At 36.2% G+C, this 23,367-nt stretch overlaps 1 protein-coding gene across 1 annotated transcript; it reads right to left on the reverse strand.

Annotated features, from left to right (window-relative positions):
• Positions 1 to 5,488: 5,488 nt before the first annotated feature.
• On the reverse strand, positions 5,489 to 21,391 carry Il22ra2 (interleukin 22 receptor subunit alpha 2). Its single transcript, XM_046450202.2, has 5 exons — positions 20,890 to 21,391; positions 19,310 to 19,445; positions 16,716 to 16,894; positions 8,255 to 8,424; positions 5,489 to 7,331 (listed from the first exon to the last, which is right to left on the reverse strand). Exons 1-5 carry the CDS (start codon positions 20,948 to 20,950, stop codon positions 7,182 to 7,184), a joined length of 696 nt encoding a protein of 231 aa, XP_046306158.1. The 5' UTR covers positions 20,951 to 21,391; the 3' UTR covers positions 5,489 to 7,181.
• Positions 21,392 to 23,367: the final 1,976 nt, after the last annotated feature.

Raw genomic sequence — 23,367 nt, forward strand, 5'->3', positions numbered from 1 at the left:
CACTGGGTGCTATTGATATTGGTCTCACCTTTAAAGGCAAAGTACTGGAAATATTCAGGGACAATGTAAGTCTATAGGGTAGAATCTGTACTGCCTCAGATCCACACTGCTAGATGGGAAAACACAAACAACATGAAAAGACAAGGGAACAAGGTGTCCCAAACAAACCAAGATGTTCCAGTAACAGAATCCACTGACAGCCCAGTAAAAGAAATGTCCAAGAAGGAGTTTAGATTTTACATAGTTAAGCTGATCTGTGAAGTAGAGGATGATATGAAGAGTAAACACAGAAAAAATACAGGAAGTGAAAGATCACTGCAATAAAGAATTAGAGAAGATTCTTTAAAAAAATCAGAAATCCTTAAAATAAAGGAATCAATAAACCAAATTATAAATTCAATCAAAAGCATCACCAACAGACTAGACCACATGGAAGACAGAACCTCAGGCAATGAAGGCAAAATACATAATCTTTAAAATAAAGTTAACCATACAGAGAAGATGGTAAGGCTGAACAGAACTTCCAAGAATTATGGAACAACACAAACAGACCAAACTAAAGAGTTATCAGTATAAATGAAGGAGCAGAGATACAAACCAAAGCATTTTTTTCAATGACATAATATCAGAAAATTTTGCAACTTGAAGAATAAAATGGAAAATCAAATACAAGAGGTTTACAGGACCCCAAATGCACAAAATCACAGCAGACACACACCACGACATATTATAATGATAATGTGCAAAATATAGAATAAGGATAAAATCTTAAAGGGCGAGAGAGGAAAGACAACAACAACAACAACAAAACAAATTACCAGGGGGAAATCAATCAGATCTCAATTGATTTCTCAATCCAGACCCTCAAAACTAGAAGATTTTGGAATAATATATTTCAAGCTCTGAAAGAAAATGATGCCAACCGAGAATTTTATGTCCAGGAAAATTAAGTTTCAGGAAGATGAAATAAAAACCTTCCATGATAAAAAAAAGATTAAAAGAATTCACAACTAGAAAGCTTGCACTACAGAACAGTCTCAACAAAATAATCCATGAGGATGAAGTGAAAAAAAAGTGAAAAGGAGCAAAGGGAGGAATTACACTAAAGGAATAGTCAACCAAAGGAGAAACTAAGTCAATTTTAAAAAAAGAAATAAAATGACAGGGGATAAAAATCATATCTCAATAATAACCTCAAATGTTAACGTCCTAAACACATCAATCAAAAGAAACAGACTGGCAAATTGCATTAAATTGCACAAAAATGTGCTGTCTCCAAGAGATTCAACTCATAGGCAGAGACATCCACAGACTGAAAGTGAAAGGATGGGAAAAAATATATCATTTATATGGATTACATAAATAAGCAGGAGTACCCATCCTCATTTCAGATAAAGTGGACTTCAAGCCAAACTTAATCAGAAGGGACAAAGAAGGACATTTCATACTACTTAAGGTGATTATGTATCAGCAAGACATAACAATTATAAATATCAGTACATATTATTATCGGTATATATTATTCTCCTCCCCAAATGGAGCATCAATATATATATCAAACAAACCCTTCTCAATTTCAAGAATCAAATAGATCATAATGCAATAATACTAGATGACTTTAACACACCGCTCACTACTGGGTGATCTTCCAAACAAAAACTAAATAAAGAAAATATAGAACTAAATAATACAATCAATAATTTATACTTAACAGACATTTATAGAATATTTCATCCATCAACAATATGCTTACTTCTAGGCAGTACACAGCTCCTTACCTAAAATAGACCATATCTTATGCCACAAAGAAAATCTTGGTAAATACAAACAAACAAACAAACAAACCCCCAAACGGAGATTATACCTGCATTCTATTATATAATAATGGAATGAAATTAGAAATCAACAATAAAAATAAAACAGAGAAACTACTCTAAAAAATGGAGACAAAATAATACACTATTGAATGATGAATGGATAGTAGAAGAAATCAAGGATAAAATTAAAATTCTTAGAGTAAATGAGAACACTGACACAATATACAAAATTTCTGGGACACTATGAAGGCAGTACTAAGAGGAAACTTTATTGCATTGAGCTCATTCATTAAAAGAATAAAAATTCAATAAATAAATGACCTAACATTATACCTCAAAGCCCTGGAAAAAGAAGAGTGAATCAACACCAAAGCAGTAGAAGACAGAAAATATTAAAATCAGAGCTGAAATAAATTAAATTGAAACAAAAATAATTGAAAACATTGATGAAACAAAAAGTTGGTTCTTTGAAAAAATAAATAGAATAGATAAACCCCTAGCCATGCTAATGAAGATAAAAAGAGAAAACTCAAATAACTAAAATACATGTTGAAAAACAAACACTTCTGAAATACAGAAGATAATTAGAAACTATTTTGAAAATTTATACTCCAATAAAATAGAAAATATTGAAGATATTGACAAACTTCTGGAGACATATGACCTACTCAAACTGAATGAGGAGGTCATATATGATTTAAACAGATAAATTTCAACTTAAAAATAGAAAATGCTATCAAAAGCTTACCATTCAAGAAAAGCACAAGACCAGACGGAATCTCAGCCAAGTTCTACAAGATATTTAAAGAACAATTAACATCAATACTCCTCAAAGTATTCCATGAAATAGAAAAGGAGGGAACCCTTCCAAACTCATCCTATGAGGCTAAAATCATCCTGATACCAAAACCAGACAAAAACATCAAGGAAAGAAAACTTCAGACCAATATCCCTGATGAACATAGATGCAAAAATTCTCAATAATATTCTGGAAAATTGCATACAAAAATATATTAAAAAGATGATGCACCATGATCAAGTGGAGTTCATCCCAGGGATGCAAGGTTGGTTCGACATACAGAAATCAAAAAAAGCATAATTCATCATATTGATAGACTTAAAAACAAGTATTATATGATCATCTCAACAGATTCAGAAAAAGCATTTGACAAAATACAGCACCACTTCATGTTCAAAACACTAGAAAAACTAGGGATAGTAGGAACATACTTCAACATCATAAAAGCTATATATGCTAAACTGAAGGCCAGCATAATTATAAATGGAGGAAAAATTGAAAGCATTCCCTCTAAAAATTGGAAAAGACAATGGTGCTGTCTTTCACCACTTTTATTTAACATTGTCCTTGAAACTCTATCCAGAGCAATTAGAAGAAAGAAATTAAAGGTATACAAATAGGTAAAGAAGAACTCAAACTATCTGATGACATGATTTATTGATGACATGATTTTATACTTAGAAGATCCAAAAAATTTCACCAGTAAACTTCTAGAACTAATAAATGAATTCAGCAAAGTAGCAGGATATAAAATCAATACCCATGAATCAAACACATTCCTATATATCAGGGATGAATCCATTGAAAAAGAAATTAGGAAAACTACCCCACTCACAATTTCCTCAAACAAAACCAAAACCAAAAACAACTTGGAAATTAACCTAACAGAAGTGGTACAAGACCTCTACAATGAAAACTATAGAACACTAAAGAAAGAAATTGAAGAAGACCTTAGAAGATAGGAAGATCTCCTATGCTCCTGGATAGGCAGAATTAATATTGTCAAAATGGCCATACTACCAAAACTGTTATACAGATTGACTGCAATTCCTTTTAAAATACCAATGACATTTTTTATAGAAATATAAAAGGTGATCATGAAATTTATTTGGAAAAATAAGGGACCCAGAATAGCTAAAGCAATCCTTAACATGAAAAGTGAAGCAGGAGGTATCACAATATCAGACCTTAAACTATACTGCAGAGCTACAGTACAAAAACAACATAGTATTGGCACCAAAATAGATACATATACAAATGGTAAGGAATAAAACACAGAGACAAACCCACACAAACACAGTTATCTCATACTAGTCAAAGGTGCCAAAAATATTCACTAGAGAAAAGATAGCCTATTCAACAAACGGTGCTGGGGAAAATGGAAAGCCACATGCAACAAAATGAAATTAAACCTCTATCTCTCACCCTGTATGAAACTCAAAGTGAATCAAACACAAAGTGAACCAAAGACTTAGGCACTAGAACAGAGATCCTGTCCATTCTAGAAGAAAAAGTATGCCCAAATCTTCACCATGTTGGCTAGCTTCTGACTTCCTTAACATGACCCCGAAGGGCAAGAATAAAACCAAGAATCAATTAATTGGATGGATTCAAACTAAAAAACTTCTTCTTATCAAAAGAAACAATCAATAATGTGAAGAGAGAGTCTACAGATTTGGAGAAAATATTTACCAAATGCACAAACTAAAAAACTTCTTGTCATCAAAAGAAACAATAAAGTGAAGAGAGAGTCTACAGATTGGGAGAAAATCTTTACCAAATGCACCTCAGATAAAGCATTAATCTCTAGGATATATAAAAAACTCAGAAAATTTAACACCAAAACAAACAAACAAACAAACAAACAAAAACAAAACAAAGCAAACAAATAATCCAATCAATAATTGGGCTAAGAAACTGAACAGACACTTCACAGAAGAAGAAATACAATTGATCAACAAATATATGAGAAAATGTTCAACATCTCTAGCAATTAGAGAAATGCAAATCAAAACTACTAAGATTTCATTGCACTCCAGTAAGAATGGCAATTATCAAGAACACAGACAAGAATAAATGTTGGTGAGGATGTGGGGGAAAAGGCACACTCATACATTACTGGTGGAAACGCAAATTGGTTCAACCACTGTGGAAAGCAGTATGGGGATTTCTCAGAAAACTCGGAATGGAACCACCATTTGACCCAGCTATTCCACACCTAGTTTTAGACCCAAAGGTTTAAATCAGCATACTACAGTCATATGGCCATGTCAATGTTTATATCAACTCAATTAATATGGAACCAACCTAGGTGCCCTTCAATAGATGAACGAATTAAAAAAAAAACACAAAAAGTCCCCAAAAGTGGTACAAATGCACAGTGGAATATCACTCAGCTTTAAAGAAGAATGAAATTATGGCATTTGCAAGTAAATGGATGGAGTTGGAGAATATCATGCTAAGCAAAATAAGCCAATAAGCCAAAACCAAAGGACAAATGTTTTCTCTGATATGTGGATGCTAATTCACAATAAGGGGGTGGGGGCATTGGGGAAGAATAGAGTTACTTTTTATTAGACAGAGGAGAGTGAAGGGAAGGGAGGAGATACAGGAATAGGAAGGATGGTAGAATGAAACAGACATTATTACATTATGTACATATATGACTGTATGACTGATGTGATTCTGCAACATGTACAATCAGAAAAATGAGAAATTATACCCCATTTATGTTTGATATATCAAAGTGAAGAGATGCATTCTACTGTCATGTATAACTAATTAAAACAAATAAAATTTAAAAAAATAGAAAAAATGCAAGCAAATTTTTAAAAAAGATTTATTGAAATAATAGCACAATACATTACTAACATGATGAAGACAATTGTTATTTTTCAGAGTATTTTGTAATTGCCTAACTATGCTTAACTGCTTAGGTATGAAAAAAAGCAAAGCAATTAAAATTAAGATAAAATTTGATGCTACTTGATAACTTTCACAAAGCAACCATAATTTTTTTTTTCCCAAAAGTCAGCCTTCTTAAATGCTGTTGGCCACAAATGATCCCTACTCCACACCCACCCCATTGCTCCTATTTTTTCCCCTCCCTAAGAAAGATAAAAGGCAAAAATAATAGCCAAATAATAAGCTAAATATAAAAATAAAATCCACAATTCAAAAACATAAAATTCTTTTTTTCAATCTCTAAGTCTATGCTCCTGGGCATATGGAAAAGCAATGAAATCAATTCTCTAACTCTTTTTCTTCTATCCCACCCCATACATTTCTGAATAATTGAAAATCCATTTATTATTGTGACTAATTGTATACAATCAGGAGTACTAGTTATATTGTTTTACAATCACATTTGGCGCAATTTTTTATGAGAAATTATTCAAGTGTTCTCTGATCCACACCTCACAAGGTAGACAACCTTAAACATATATAAGAACTTAGCCCCGAGTGAAAATGACTTTATTGAGCTTTAGGCCACTGGTCTTTAGAGGTGTGTGTGGGGGGTGTGTGGTTGGAGGACTCTGATTATCCCTATAATCTCCAAAAGTATCCCAAACAAAATGACCACCATCTGTATGCCTTAGATTCAAGCCAAGTTCTCTCCAGGGACTCCAGTGAGTCCCAATTACACCTTTATTCATAAGATCCTCCACCAGCAAGGATGAAGGGGTTTTCAGCAAGACACCCTTTGCCAGGAGGGTTGAGCTGTTATTGTGGTCCAAATGGGGAGGTAAATTTTCTTTTTCTTTTTGAAAAATATTACACTTAACTTTGGGAATAAAGATATATTCTTTGAAGACTATTAAAACCAAACCAAAACAAAAAAGAAAATCTTAATGTAATTACATGTTAATTAGGGGAAATTACATTGAGTGGGCCTCTCTTGATGTTTAGATGTTATTGTTAATAATCTAGATATTAATCCAGAGATCATGAGTATTTTTTTTTCAAAAAACTGTTCTTATGTATACAGAATAGGACTTAAAACAAAATTTTGGTCATTAAGTAGAAATATTTCATAATAGAAAATAAATATAGGAAAAGTATGATTATATCAAATAGAAATGCATAGATAAACATGAGTATAAAAATGTTAAATTGGAATATCTATGTCAAATTAACTGACTCAACAGAGTGAAAAATGATTCTTAAGGTTTGTCTCTCAGCCTGTAATTCTATTTTGAAAAAGTTCATTCAATACTTTTATTGAATGCCTACTATTCTTTGGTTCTTAGATTTTGTTTTGCTGTTTTAGGAGAATGATGATCATTGTTCAGGATGTTACAATCAGAAATAAGTTTCTGTATTTCACAGAGCCCTTTATTCTTTACCTTCTTTAAATTCTAATTTTTGAAGGGTGTCAGTCAAATTTTGTTCACAAGTGAAATATTAAGAAAGAAACAATGGAAAAACAAAATAAGTGCCTGAAATGTAACAGTGAACATTGCTTAAAGAAAACATGGAAAAGACTTTCAAAAAATTCTTAAACATGATCCTTCCCATCCTCAGAGAGCTTTTGATTTCCATACTGCGGAGCACTCCATAATCAGTCATGGGGTTCCCACACACCTCTCTTTACTTCTTTGACTTCTTCTGTCTAACAGGGGCAGATATATTTCAGCCACTACACAGTAGCCAGAGTGAGGCATGAGAGCTTCAATTTCAGCAACACCATTAGCCCCTTCATATACTTGTTGCTCCTATATACAAGGGGAAGAAAAAAAATCATAAGATAAATGATTTCCAGTGAGTCATGATAAGCTCTACCTGTGTTAAATTCAGTTAGCTGTCATGGTACCCTAGTTGATGGGTTGTAGGGTTCCTTCTTAGACACATCCTCTTTCCCCAGAGTCCTGGGCTGCAACTTGGTAAAGGGACTGGTCCAGTGGCCAAGTAGCTTCTACCCGAGACTTCCCTGAGGCCTGTTGATGGATTAGCTCGGATATCAGAGTCTCTTTTTCAAGAATTTAAACTATGAAGTGAGAAGAATGGTTTCCTGTTTCTGGCTGTCCATGAGATTGCTTGTTATCTCCTAGTAAAACTCCTCTGCTTTTGCATTTCAGTGAATTTGAACAGGATTTTTCTTCCTTACAATCAAAGTAATCCTGTCTTAGATGGACCCCCCCACCACCACCAAAAGAAACATTCAGTTCATCACTACATCCAAATAAAGGCATCAAATGATGGATTTTCTAATAGTAAAATTGGTACAAATATATTGTGCTGTGATAAAAAAGCTACTCAAGTAAATAAAGCATATAAAACCCACAAAAAGAACATCTGTGGCTGTCAAGTGGAATGAAATATTGTCAATACTAGTTTCTAGATGTGCAAGGAAGACCAAGTGGAGACAAGCTGAGTGAAAGGGCACATAAGCATGCACTTACACACACACACACACACACACACACACAACATACTTGTACACACATGCACACACAGAAATTCAAATGGTAATCCTAGCACTGATTCCTTCTCAATGAAGGTTAAAGTGAGAAAGAACAAGAAAATAAAAGAAAAAATAGAGGAATGAGTAGCAAAAGACAGGAAAATAATATGGTCAATGTGTTAGTTATGTGAACAAATTAAAAAGTATTAAACTTATCTGTTCATCCAATCTTACCTTTTTCAGTGAATTTTTAATTATAAAAACTCGGTATAGTAGGTTGTAGTAATTTTCTATTGATATATTTTTTCCTTTTTGTTCTTTATATGGCAAATGTGGAGCATGGAGTACCACCCATGAAGACCCATTTATTTGGGTTATGTTTACAACTGGAGGATCTATTTTCACTGGAAAAAGAATAGAAATTTTGACAAACCACTTAGAAAATGAAATTTTCCATGTGAACACATTATGCATCCTGACAGATCACTATTGCATTCAGAAACCTGGTGAAGGCAACACAACACAACCTGGATATGATTTGATTTATGTCCATAGTACAGTTCCATGGAGTAACTGGTCTTTTTAATAAGTGAGATTGGATCAATTTGGAGGGAAAATCTTGTTTCTCTAAACTACTCATTTGCAAAATCAAGTCTGGTTGGATAAAAGCAATAATTCTCAGCAACTACAGCCTATAAGCCAAATTTGGCCTGTTTGTTTTGGTAAATAAAGTTTCATTGGACCATAGCCAAACCTTTTCATTCTCAAACTGTCTATGGTTGCTTTTGCACCACAATGAAAAGCTGAGTAGTTGCAATACAGACACACGTGGCCCACAGAACCTAAGGTATTTCCTATTGGATCTTTTATAGAAAATGTTTGGTGATATTTGCTAACATAGGAGAATATTTTTATTCTTTGGGGGGAGGTGGGCCCCTAAAGTACTAATGGCAAAGGAAATTAATGATAAATTGGATTACACTAAGAACTTCTGTTTATTAAAATATACTGTTAAAATGATGAAAAAAATCATAATTTATCAAAATATACTGTTAAAGTGATGAAAAAAATTCAAACATAAACATATTTTCAAAATGACCATGCTACCAAAAGCACTATACAGATTTAATGCAATTCCAATCAAATTACCAATGACATTCCTCATAGAAATAGAAAAAGAAGTCATGAAATTCATCTGGACAAATAAGAGACCCAGAATAGTTAAAGCAATCCTTAGCAAGAAGAGTAAAGTAGGCGGCATCACTATGCCATGCCTCAAACTATACTACAGAGCAATAGTAACAAAAACAATATGGTATTGGCATTAAATAGACTTGTAACCAATGGTACAGAATAGAGGACACAGAGACATAAACCCACATAACTATGGTTATCTTATACTAGACAAAGGTGCCAAAAAACATACATTGGAGAAAAGATAGCCTCTTCAACAAATGGTGCTGGGAAAACTGGAGATCCACATTGCAACAAAATGAAATTAAATTCCTATCTCTCACCAAGCACAAAACTCAACTCAAAATAGATCAAGGGCCTAGGAATTAAACCAGAGACTCTGTGCCTAATAGAAGAAAAAGTGGCCCTAATCTCCATCATGTGAGATTAGCCCCAACTTCCTTAATAAGACTCCTTTAGTGCAAGAATTAAAATTAAAAATCAATAAATGGGATAGATTCAAACTAAAAAGCTTCTTTTCAGCAAAAGAAATAACCTGTGAGGTGAATAGAGAGCCAACATTTGGGGGGCAATTTTACCACACGCACATCAGATAGAGCACTATTTCTAGGGTATATAAAGAACTTAAAAATCTTACCTCCAAAAAAACAAATAACCCAATCAATAAATGGGCCAAGGAACAGAACAGACACTTTTCAGAATATGATATGCAATCAGTCAACAAATATATGAAAAAAATGTTGAACATCTCTAGCAATCAGGGAAATGCAAAACTATTCTAAGATTTCATCTCATGCCAGTCAGAATGACAGCTATCAAGAATACATACAACAATAAATGTTGACAAGGATGTAGGGGAAAAGGTACACTCATATACTGATGGTGGGACTGCAAACTGGTGCAACCAATCTGGAAAGCAGTATGGAGATTCCTTTGGAAACTGGGAATGGAACCACCATTTGACCCAGGTATCCCACTCCTAGTTTTATACCCAAAGGAATTAAATCAGCATACTATAGTCATCTGGCCATGTCAAGGTTTACAGCAGCTCAATTCAAAACAGCTGAACCGTGGAAGCAAAATAGATGCCCTTCAATAGATGAATGGATAAAGAAACTGTGGTATATCTCACAATGGAATATTACCCAGCATTAAAAGAGAATAAAATCATGGCATTTTCAGGTAAATGGATGAAGTTGGAGAATGTAATGCTAAGAGAAGTTAGCCAATCCCAAAAAACCAAATGCCAAATGTTTCCTCTGATATAAGGATGCTGATTCATAATGGGGTTTGGGCAGGGAGCATGGGTAGATTAGACAAAAAGGGGAGGAAGGGGAAGGGACGGGATATGGGAGTAAGAAAGATGGTGGAATGAGATGGACATTATTACCCTAAGTACATGTATGAAGACATAAATGGTGTGACTCTACTTTGTGTACAACCAGAGATATGAAAAATTGTGCTCTATATGTGTAATATGAATTGTAATGCATTCTGTTGTCATACATAACAAATTAGAATAAAAAAATTTTAAAAAAGAATTTAAAAAATAAACATTTCATATAAGACATGTAAATATATTATATATAAATATAAATTTATATGAATATATATTCATATAAGTATGAAATATTTTGTTATATACATATATACACTTGCTATAAATATATAAATATATATATATGTATATATATTTGCTTTGCTTCCTCCTGCCAAAGGGTCTTTATAAATACTGCTCCATTTGTCTGGAATGCTCTACTCAACCATTTGTCTGATTAACCGTATTTGTTTTTAGATATCAGCTCAAGTGTCACTTCTCAGAGATGCTTTTCCTGATATCCCTGACCAAGTCCCTCCTTGTCTAGGGAGTTTCATGACACTGTACATCATTCCCTTGTACCATCTGCCACAGTATTGTTTTATGGATGCATGATTAGTTTATTAATATTTGTCATTCCTATTAAACAGAAAGCTCTAGAAAGAAAGGAACTTCTCTGTTCTGCTGTGCTTGCCATATTTCCTCTGGAACTTAGTAAAATGCCTTAGTAGAATGCCTGGAGTAATTTCAGAATGAACAAAGGCGCAAATCTGACAGTAGTTTACCTCATTACCATATCAGACCTAGTCCAAAAGTCCAAATGCATTTTTTTTATCTTTATTTATTTATTTGTTTATATGTGGTGCTGAGACTCAAACCCAGTGCCTCACACATGCTAGGCAAGCGCTCTACCACTGAGCCACCATCCCAGCCCCAGCCATATGCATTTTTAATCCAATAAATTCTGGGTTCAGATAATATTGAAATTATACTGAGCATCAAATTCTATTTTTAACTTAAGGTTTTTAAAAATCTTGTTTTGTCTCCAGATAGACACCAGGAATCAAAACTTCAGATAATATTCTGCAGGTCAAAAACAGGTCTCCAGTGAGCCAATGCATATAGGTGACTCATGATCTTGTATCACAGGCTCTGCAAACATGTTGCCCTACGATCTGAAAATTATGTTTCTTAAAAGAGGTTTTTCAGAAAGACTCAGGAGCTGTGGGAGGAGAGGGCCAAGTTGGAAGATGAGGAGAGCCAAGTGGGCAGGGCTCCTCAAGATTGCTTCCTGAGAGAAGCTGCAATTTTAACTGTTTTAACTGACTGAATTTCTTATTCTTTTACCTATTAGGCCCTGGCATAAAAAGACTTTTAAAACCATGTCCAAAACTTTTTTCTTTTCTTTTCTTTCTCTTTTTTTTTAGAGGGTAGTCACACAGAAAGAAACTAAACCTTTCTTAACACTAATTCAAATTTAAACAAAATTGTGCCAAAATCTCCCCTCATCTCAACCAATGTATTTTGTTATTCCTACCTGAGTAGCCTAATTGATTAGACTGGAGAAAGCTTTGTTTGATGAGTAATTTGACTGGAACCTATTTCTAGACTTGCACCTAGTCATCCAACCACTCTGAAATTCCCCTCAGCTAGTGTAAACCAGCTTCCTCATGCAACCACCTTTTCCTCAACCAGAGAATTGTTGGTTGAGTACCTTGAGCTTGAATTTCAAGTTCTCCTAAGAAAGCATGTACCAGAGACCACATATTGGTTTGCTCAATTCCTGTTTCTCCTGTCTGCTAATTAGAGAGTTGAAAAACAAAATACACAAAACAATAAAACAAACAACACAGCAAAAGAAAGAGATGTTTTCTGAATTCTATTGCATTCAGCATTTTTGACATGACCCAATTAATTTGGATTTAACTGGACATCACACCGGTTAGAAGAGGCATATGGATGGACCCCTCAGTGCTATTAAACCAAAACTCTATGTCACCAAGGGATCTCTGAAGTAAAAGCATTTGCTGAGTCATTATAGATGCAGAGTAAAATACAGGGTAAACCATAATGAAAAAAAGATCTGGGTCAATCCTACAACTATTAGTAGCAAGCTTAGGTAGCAGGTAGAAAATATCTGCTAGATCTAAAACTATGGGTATTTTTGTAAATTTAGGGGAAAGGAAAGTACTGTTTAAGTTGAGCCTACATTGGTTATAGGTAAAAGGGTGGGACTATTTGAAGTGGTGATAGCTTTGGGATGGGAGGGCAATCCACAAGAAAAAGTAATTGTTGCTTCTAGATTTATTGGTGTGAATAGTCCAGAAAGACTACAGGTAACAGGACACTGTGGCCCAAGAGACTGGTTGGTCTTGATGGGAATTGGTTCTAACATACATTGAAGAATGTAATGTTGTTCTTTTCAGTATATGATATTGATTAACTTTTCCTCTTTTCTCCTTCCTTCCATTCTCTGGACCTTTATAATTAAATTTAGGACATCTCAGTAATTTTCTTTTATCAGTATTAAGATCTAGAATGTTAATATTTTGGTGTCCATATGAAAGAAAAACAATAAGCACCTACTGACAGGAAGTATTTAAATAAAAGGTCTACATGACTATGGAATTGCAAGGGTCTCATTATAGCCAAAATAATCTTGAGGGTGGGGGAACAAGGTAGGAGGGCTCACCATTTCAATTTCAAAACATAATACAAAGCAACAGTAATCAGGACAGCATGGTTCTGGCAAAATGATACATTTATAAATCAATGGAATGGAATTGAGTCTGGAAATAAACATTTTTCAACTTATTTTCAACAAGGTTGCTGGTATCATTCAAGGGGGTATGCTAGTCTTTTCAATAAATGATGCTGGGACAACAGAATAGCCATATTAAAAAACGACATTGAATCCTTACCTCACACCATATTTTTTAAAAAAAAACTAACTCAAAATGAATCAAAGACTTAGATGTAAGAGGTGAAACTATAAAATGCTTAGAAGGAAATATAGGATAAACCATAATGATCTTGGATATGGCAAAGTATTCTCAAGTATGACACCAAAAGCATAGTGATCAAGAAAAAAAAAAGCTAAATTGTATTTCATCAAAGTAAAACTTTTATATTTTAAATGACAGCATCAGGGAAGTGAAAAGAACCTACAGAATGAAAGAAAATATTTGAAAATCATATATCCAATCAAGGGCTGGTATCCAGAATATAAAATGAGCTCTTATAACACAAAAATAAAAAGATAAATAATCAAATTAAAATTGGGTGAAGGATCTGAATGCATGGTTCTCCAAGGGAGATATATAAATGGCTAATAAGTATAAGAAAATTTACTCAACATTCTAAATCACCAGGTTAAAATCACAGGAGATACTTTTTCATACCCACTAGGATGGCTATAATCAAAATGACATATAGTAAGTATTGCTAAGGACATGAAGGAATTGGAAACTTCATACACTGTTGATGGGATGAGAACTGGGACAGTCTGCCAGATCCTCAAATGGTTAAATATAGTGTTATCACGAGACCCAGCAATTCCATTCTTACATATATAACCAAAAGAAACAAAAATATATTCCCACATGAAAACTTGCATTCATTAATGTTTATAGCATATTATTCATAACAGCCAAAAGGCAGAAACAAACCAAATGTCCATCAACTGAGGAGCGGGTGCATAAATAGTGGGACATCCACATGATGTAGTATCATTTGGCCTACAGGGAATGAAGCATTGATGCATGCTACATCACAAATAAACCTTGAAAACTGGATGCTCACTGAAAAAAGTCAGTCACAAAAGACTACATAGGATTCCACATAGAACAGGAAGCTGTAAAGTGCTGGCATGTAGATCAGTTATAGCTTAGAGCTGGGGTGTTGGGGAGATGATAGAGAGGTGATAGCTAGAGACCATGGTTTTTTTTTTTTTTTTTTTTGAGGTGGTGATACAAGTGTCCTAAAATCCACTATAGGTTGATGATTATACATATATGTGAATACATTAAAACTAATGAATTTTATATATTATATGGGTAAATTATAAGGTATGTGAATTTTAATCTCAATAAAACTTTTTAAAATACCTAGGAAGGTATAGTGACAGCCTATTTCCCCCAAGTGCCATCATTACTACTCTGCGGATTCAAGAACAAGATGGTGTGTGAAGTGGGTGGAGCCCGTACAGTCCTTAGTTTATAGTGGTTTGACTCATATTTTTTTTTTTTTTTTTACTTTCCAGTGGGGTGAAAGTGATACAAATTCATCAGAACCTATTCTCCAAATGTTGAATTTTTCTCCTTTTCCATGCTAGTGAAATGCCATGCAGCCCAGGAGCTGTGCTTCCCATTCAGCCCTGTGACCATGAGGGGAAACAAACTAGCACTCCATGGTGGGCTGTACTGATAGGCCATTGTTAGGTTAGGGGCAATAAATGCAGTTTTATGATATTTTCAATGTACAGAGGGTTTATCAGGACGTAGCTCTACCACCCGTTGAAGAGCATCTGTATATAAACTCAACAATATGAACTTCTCAAAAAGGTTGTGCTGACCCTGCTGAGTATACAGCTTCCTAGTAAAGACCAGTGCTGAACAGAGACACACTCTGGTGGCTGTTATCTGCCACCTGGTTGCAGGCAGACTTTTATTTACTTGTTTATTTTGGTCTCTTCCCACTGGAAGGGGATAAGAGGCATTGGAATAGACACTTCTAGTTTAATGGTCTTTATTTCAGTTTTTCTTTACTTCTTTAATGCTTTTTATCAGCAGATTCCTCTCTACCACAGCATGCCCATGGACGTAGTGAACACCTTATTCATGACCAGATTCCCCCACGATACATTGCTTAAGACAAAGAAATCGTTAATATGGAAGAAGTGAAACAAAGTCTCGTACCCACAGTAATGTTTGGCCTTACCATATATTCCACCACTCAGAAATTCCTGACTTTACAGGAAGCTGAAATGGACACCTGAAAACTCAGTTTGAAAGACACCTTGTAAGGTGGTATTTGAATTGATATAAATAAGCTCTAAGCCTGTGACCAAAATAAGGTGCTATGTCTTTCTGATCTAGGATACAAAAGTGGAAGTGAGAGGGGCATATAGTGAACAAACCATAAACTTTTTGTTTCCTGTAGGCTTGACCTTTAATTCTTGTGGTTTATAACAAGAATAATTTCAAGACCTGGAAGCAGAGGCTGCCTCTTGACCATAATAAGGAAAATAAGGTTCTTGCATTGTCTACAGTGATTGATTCTGATGATCAAGGGAAACAGAGTTGTTCTGAGCACAACGGGGTCAGGTCATGCCTGGCATCCTCTGGAGGGCCTCTCAGGGCTTTAATATTTGGTGATAAAACTAATGTAAGATTATGTCAGTTAACTAACACCAGAAAGACTGAAAGAACTCCTTATTGTGAAAAAGAAAGTGCACATTGAGTTAATAATGTGAAAAGAAAATATTAACTACAGCTTCATGACTCTTTGCAACTGTGAGAATTGTGCTAAATGCCTGCATTTTCTTTCCTGGTTTGTTACATAGACAATACCTGTACATTAAGAGTTTTAGTTTTTCTCCCTCCCTCTCCACTAATATTTTATACAAGGTCTGTTGGTAATGGCTTATTTTATATTTTACATCTTAGACTATACTATATTATTCTGTGATTATGATTAAGCTAAAAGAGAAATAAAATCACCCAGAAATGTATTCCTAGAGAGCGTTTTTGTCTCTCCTTTTGGGGAGGTGTCTAAAAAATCTTTGTTTCCTCAAAATAAAATTCTTCTCCTGTAGGCATTTTCAGGAACTTAACTCTCGTATTTGGGGAAGTGTTGGACAATATGGCTTCTTCTCTGCTCTCTAAAAATACTTTTTCAATAGAAGCATCAATCTGGCAACGTGTGAGAGGGAAGGCTCTGTAGTCAGAGGCAACAGGGTTTGAATCCTGATTCTGGTAACCCACACTGGGAAACTTGAGCAAGGACTGAGCCTGGTTTCCTGGTCTGTTGGATCAGAGTAATAGAAGATATCCCTAGATTGTTCAGAGAACACGATTAAATAAGACCAGGGTAGACCTCCACCTAGTAGTACCTGGCCAAGCCCTGGAGGCTGTTCAAAGGCAGAAAGAGCAAAGGCAAAAAAAGTGCATGGGAAGAACTCACTTTCCCACCAAGGAAAGAAGCGCGGTGACAAGCTCCAGTCGGAGTAGTGCCCAGCAGAGGCCATCCTCACCCTTGCGTAGTAAGGTTCCTGCAGATTCGAGGTTTCATTGGTAAGGTCACAAAAGAGTTCTGGAGTCCCCCAGCAGTCCTCTTTATTTTGCCATTGTCTCTGGCCATACCTGGAGAGAGGAAAAGAGCAAGATCTGCATTTCTTTTCTTCATTAAAGGAATCTCCAGGGTTGTTTTTTTTCCAGTGTATTAATTTTTTAGAAAGCTTGAAACCTGCCCTCTAATATTATTACCATTGTGAACACTTACAGCTATCTTTAAGAATTTTTAAAAAATATTTGTTAGTTGTAGATGGACATCAAAATAAATAAATAAATAAAGGTTTTTATATGGTGCTGAGGATCAAACCCAGTGCCCCACACATGTTAGGCAAGCCCTCCACCACTGAGCCACATCCCCAGCCACAAAAAATGTTTTTAAAATTCTTGTTAAATGCTAGCTTGGTGAAAGATGAATTCAACCTTGACAACTTCTGTATCACTAAGGTAAGTGTGTGTGTATAAATACTGAGCAGTATTCTGATGTATGGATAAACTTCCATTTTTAAGTAGTCATCCTCCACATCTGTAATGCTTCTGAGGTTTTAAGTATGTGGCTTTTCTTCCTCTTCTCATCAGCTTGCTAGTGAGTAACACAGCTGAGCCTGAGAAGTTGCTGCCACTTAGATGATGCTTACTGAATGCACATAGCTTATATCTTTATTGACAATAGAACGGAAACAGTAGTGAGGGCTCCATGGTGAGCCCTGTGAGCAGTGGTTGGAAAGAGAGACGGAGGCTCCTGTACAAAAGGGTGGTAAGGCCAAGAATCAAACAGGTTGGCTCAGCCTGAGGCCAGGGCATGGGTAGGCTTTACATCCTTACCAGTCACAAATCTCAGCCAGGGATGATGGTGGGGGAACAAAGCAGGAAGTGGAGGCCAGAGAGAAGCCTCCCCAAAATATTTGTTGAAGGACTTGGAATCTTAACTTTCTAGCTATATAATGAGGAATATTGCTGTTCTTTCTCTTCCTAATCTATACAATAACAGCAGTCTCATTACAGTAGGATTAAAACAGAACCAACATATGGAGCACAATTTGATATTTTTAAATTGTTGTTTATTGATGAGACCTTGTGTTTGGTAGCTGAAGTTAGGTGTCAAGACCTCTTTTTTAATATAATACCTCATTTTTGCCACATCCCAAATGACACAGATATTAACAGTAGACCCACATAAATCGGATGCAACAAAAGTGAAAGTTTTCCAAATTATAAATCTGCATTGTGCTGCTGAAAATAGCACAATTAATTAATAGAGATTAATTCTATTTATAGCACAATTCCTATGGAGTCAGGAATGGATCCAGGTATTCTGAGTTCTGAAATTTATATAAGCTTGGGAGCCCTCTTAAAGAAAAAAGAATCACAGACTAAAAATTCTTCCATGAGGACTTGAAATTTAATCTCCATTAGCTTCATGGTAAAAATAAATAAATACATAAATAAGAGTACCAATTTCTAGTTTCTATATGCTGGAATTACATCCCCAATTATGCACAGATGTAATTTTTTTTGTAGTGGAGAACCTTTTATTGTAATGATTTTTACATCTTACAATTACTATACAAAGTACTTAGAGAAAAGCTGGAGCAATTAAACACCAAGAAACTTCTGGGGATATTCTTTCTGGAATTAATTAATAGGAAAAATCTGTTCTAGGACTTATCCCATATTGGAAAACACAGATGTATTTATGGAATAAGAATTGCTACCTTGATTCATGTCTACATCTGATTTTCTGAATTTCTGATGAAAAAATGTAAAAGCTAAATTGTGATGACCTTCTATCTCATGCTCAGCCAGCATCTCGAACCGTGTCAAGGGAAGAAGAGCCTCAAAAACCCACAGGGAATACACGAGTGGGAAAGCCTGCCATTTCCAAATCAAGATGGTCTGTTTCTAAATCTTGATCCAAGAAAGGAGTTTATTATCTCTGAGTGTTGGCAAGGATCTTATAAGATTACCTTAAAGATCACAGGGAGAGGAGCATGCATCAGCTTGTTCCAGTATGTGTTCATGTGTACAAGAGTCATTAATGTTTGAAAAGAATTTTCTAAATAGTGAACCCACTCTTAAAATGGATTTTTAGATTAAAACATATCATGCACTCATCTTAATGTTTACCACAGGATTATTTCAACTATCAATCATTTCCCTGGAGTACTGGCCATGTGCTAAACAAGTAACTTTCAACATTCCTCTGACAAATGTCTATTGAGAGCTCACCCTGTACCAAGCACCGTTGTGGAGTCATAGTCTTGGTGCTGTTTGCTAAGCTGTAGCATCTCCCCTAATGACTGCATGTCATCATGCATTTCAAGTTCCCAGAGAGCTTTCAGGGAAGATAAGTCACCCTACCTCTGCTTCTTTTCAACCCCCTTGAAGCCCCTCAGATGAAAGCTTAGATCCTAACACCCCATTGCATTCCAGAACATGCTGTCCCTGTGGCCTTCTCTGCTAGGGGAAGAAGCTCAATTTACTTACATTTTGTATTGCACAAAATAGGTACTGTTGTTGCCAGTAAGTGCTTTCCCATGCTGCCATTGCAAAATGTTCTGGAAATTTCGGGACTGAAACTGTACCTTCTGAGGCTTCAGAGAATCACGGGCTGGCAGAATTCCTAATAAAAAGAAGGAAAAACACTGAACATGACTCTGAACACTATTGTTATTAATAGTAGTTTTTACTATAATATCTGCATCAGGGTTCCCTAGTCACACTAAGTGTAGGTGGCCCAGAAATCAACATTTTTGACCCTTCAATGTGATGATTTTGTTTCATGATATAGTTTCTTTTCTTCTTTTTAATTTTCAGTTCTGGGGGATAGAACTGAGGGCCTCCTGCATACCAGGCAAGGTCTCTACTCTCAAGCCCAATGTGAGGTTTCAGAATGACGTGCTCGACTATCAAAATGTATGAGATATTCTTCCACCTACTCCCTAAGCTGTAAGGGAAATAAATCTCATTGAAAGATTATGGCCCTTCATTCCTTCCAGATGGAGATGGGATATAATGACTGGGATGAATGCTCCACACCAAGGCCACATGTTCACCTTGCTAGGAGCCTCTTTCTTCCTCCCTCCACCTCCTCCTTGTGACTGGCATTCAGTGAACATTGAACTGGCATTCATATGAGCCATCAACTAAAATCAGGCTCTGTGCTCAAAACTTGTTAAGTCATTTAATTCCCACAGCCACCAAATGACATAGGTATTTTTATTATAACCTTTTCAGATGGGGAAACTGAGGTCTAAAGCAAGCCCAGCAAGATGTAGAACCAGGGTCATTTTGGTAGCCCTGGAATTCCTGGAAACTGAGTTCTTGTTACTAAGGACCAGAGAAATAGTATATGCTAATTCATAGATTTCTGGAAGAGAGAGCTCTGAATTACTTTTATGTATCATTCCTGGACAACTGTACCGTCATGGGAATTTTCTTAAGCCCCTTACACTGAGAGATACCATGTGTTGACCTGGGATTCCAATGGCCTTGCTCTGAGGCATGTTGTGGTAATAACTCTTGGAGGGTTCTCTGTTAACATCAGTAGTGAATTCTCACAAGTTGCTTATGGTCCCTATTCTGTGCCAGGCACTACTGTATGGAAAGTGGCACATATATTAACTCATTGATCTTCACAATGACCTTCAATCCTCATTCTACTGAGGGGAAAATTGAGGCACAGGTAGTAAATGGCAGAATTGAAATCCAGACTCTGACATTCTGGCTTAGGAGGCCTGCTCTCATCATCACTAAGCAACAGTGTCCCTTCAAGGCAAAAGAAATTTTAAAGAGAGAGAGAGAGAGACAGATGCATGCACATTTGTTCCAAATGAAGTTCCTTGTGCCTGCAACAGTGCCTCCTTTTAATAGACACTCCTTAGGTACCTATAGAGTTACTCATGCTGTACATAGAAGATCACCCCGTGTCTGCTCTGACCATTTAGTGACTTAAAAAAGCCAAAATCTTTACAAAACCCAGAAAAATATCAGTGTCATCTCTAACTGTCCTTTGATCAGATTCAGATGACAGAGATTGGGCAATTAAGAAGAAATGAATCACTTACCTTCTCCACCAGTCAGGAGGAGACTGACCAGGACACCTAGAAAGCAATGTTTTCGCCTCATGGTCGAAGTGCGACTGGTCTGGCAACAATGTTCCCTTCAATGAGAAGATAACTCAGGACAAAAGAGGAAATTAACACAAGCAGGCGGACCATCCTTTTTTTCAGGCTGTTTCCTTGAAGCAATTTTTTTTTGTTACATTGCATTAGCAAAACATTTTAAATAAAATGAAAGCATGAGAATCACTTCAAGCTGGGTGCAGTGTTGCACCCCTGTAGCCTGTAGTCCCAGCAACTGGGGAATCTGAGGCAGGAGGATGGCAAGTTCAAGGCTAGCCTGGGGAATTTAGTGAGACCTTGTGTTAAAAAACAAACAAAACAAAACAAAACAAAAAAATAGACAAACAAACAAAACCCCAACCAGCCAAACAACAACAGCAACAACAAAAATAAACCATACACCAGACGTTGGGTTTGATTTCCAGTACTGAAAAAAAAATTAGTAAAAAAGATAATTTGCTATAAGTCACATTTGGTAGAAGCTTGTTTTTGTTGGAGCTTTGCTAGCAGATCCTGAGGGCAGGGGCAGGGACTTTGCAAGTTGCAAGGAAGAGAGACTGACAGGGACCAGGATTGGGCCAATAAGTTGATTTTGAATAATGTGCTTCGTGATTACAGCTATTAGGGCCTTTGGCAGTTGTTCACAAGGTGGAGTCTTACTGATTCTTTCCATCTTTTTCTTTCTTCTTTTTTTGGTAGCTCCCCAATTAACCTAACTCCGATGCCTCAGGCCTTCCTGCACTCTTTGACTTTCCAAAGGGCTTCCTGCTGTATTATGACTGGTCCCCTCTTGTTGGTGGCCTTGGGTCCCACTAAACTAATGCCGCTCCCTTTTCCACTCCCATACTCTGGGTTCCAGCAACCTGGATAAAACCTGTCAAACCAAGATGCCCTTGAGAAATGAGTGTGAATCAGCATGTAGCTCAGTCACTGTGAACTGCATCAGATCTGTTTCATATCTCCTTCGAATCCGACTGGATTAAGTCATCTGTTATTTGCCCATGATTCACTATATTGTTTTTCTTACCATTTTTCTTCTACCACACATTTTTAGAGGCACTAAAATTATACTTCCAAACACAAGAAAGTCATGAAGATTTTTTTTTGTTGTTGTTATTAAAAGAGGCTCTGAGGTCAAAAGAGGAAATGCATCTGGCTTCTTTGTCTTTGTAGGCAATTGGTATTTTTCAAGTTCTTAATAGAATAGCCCCTTCAGTGTGGAATACATGGTGCTGGGTCTTACTTACTCACTCATTCATTCATTTCCATTTAACAAATATTTGTTGCCCTGCCATAAACTAGGTACTGTTCCCAGCAGCAAGTAAGACAGACACTGTCCTGCTTTCTGGAAGCTTCTTTTTAGTGGAGGCTGGAGACGTGGATGATAAAGAGTTATGTCAGGGATGTTACTCTATTCAATTTTCCTCTTTCACTTTCTTCTTCTTAAGTGAAAGACACCGTTTAAGAGAGTGGCTTGAAAGTCACCTCACCCCAACCTCCATCACAAAGATTAGCCAAGACCAGAGCTTTGGGAAGGGAAGGGGAAGGTGTAGAAGAGCTCAAGGTCAGGGTGACTGCTGCTGATGGAGAGGGGCAGTCTGTAGAGAAAGGAGAGGACAAAGAAAGGAGCAGAAGAGGAGTTTTCCCATGGGTGGACCCTCTCTGCTATCCCCAATCCCATGATCCAGCACCTTAGGAGAGCAAAGTAGATACTGGGGGCTTGTGACTCTGGGGCTTTGTGGGAAACTGGGGCCATTGCAGAGAAAGCCTCAACTATGACCAGTTTGGGAACAGAGCTTGTTAGGGGTTTTTTCAGAGACCAGTGGACACAGCTATCACCAGTGTCATATAACAAATTCCAGAGTTACTTGGGACAGCTGTGACCCACACGTTCTGTAACCAGAGCTGCATGGGACGGTTTGTGTGTAACACCAGGTGTGTTACGCACACCTTCATGCCGTGTCAAACTTCTGCAATCCAGATCCTTATCTCCCCCAGCTAAAGCTGTCATTGCTTATAAGGTAACTTGTGCTTTTAAAGAAGAAATGAGCAGCATATCTTATGTTACTTTCTACCTGGTTGGTGTGCCTTGTCTTCTGGCCTGCTTGGCTTCCTCCTTCACTTGCTGATATTGCCCCACTCAGTTCTAGACTTTACATTGACCTTGTTTTTTAAGTGGGGGCTGATAGTCTGGGTTTCAACTATTGGTGTTCAATATCTTCAATACCAGTGGATCTTATTTTGATGATACCAGATTGCTTTGAGTTCCAGTTAAGAACAAAGGGGAAATATATTACGTCAAGATTTTACATGTAGAGAAGCAGATAATGAAATTGGGACTTTTAATGAGTTATTGATTTTGTAGAAGAAACAAGAGCAAAAAAAAAAAAAAAAAGAAGAAGGGGGAAGAATGTAGAATAT

Source organism: Marmota monax, unplaced genomic scaffold (genome assembly GCF_021218885.2).
Source record: "Marmota monax isolate L192 unplaced genomic scaffold, Marmota_monax_Labrador192_F-V1.1 WCK01_AAM20220418_F8-fsc00030, whole genome shotgun sequence".
In the NCBI taxonomy this organism is placed as follows: Eukaryota; Metazoa; Chordata; class Mammalia; order Rodentia; family Sciuridae; genus Marmota; species Marmota monax.

Bases quoted from the DNA above. Each gene is read 5' to 3' on its own strand.
- Il22ra2 (XM_046450202.2), bottom strand. From the start codon at position 20,950: ATGAGGCGAAAACATTGCTTTCTAGGTGTCCTGGTCAGTCTCCTCCTG. The intron at 16,895-19,309 runs GTAAGTAAATTG...TCCTCTCTCCAG, and splicing joins TATTTTGTGCAATACAAAAT to GTATGGCCAGAGACAATGGC. The intron at 8,425-16,715 runs GTGAGTTCTTCC...TTCTTTTTCCAG, and splicing joins CTTCTTTCCTTGGTGGGAAA to TGAAAATAGATCCTCCAGTT.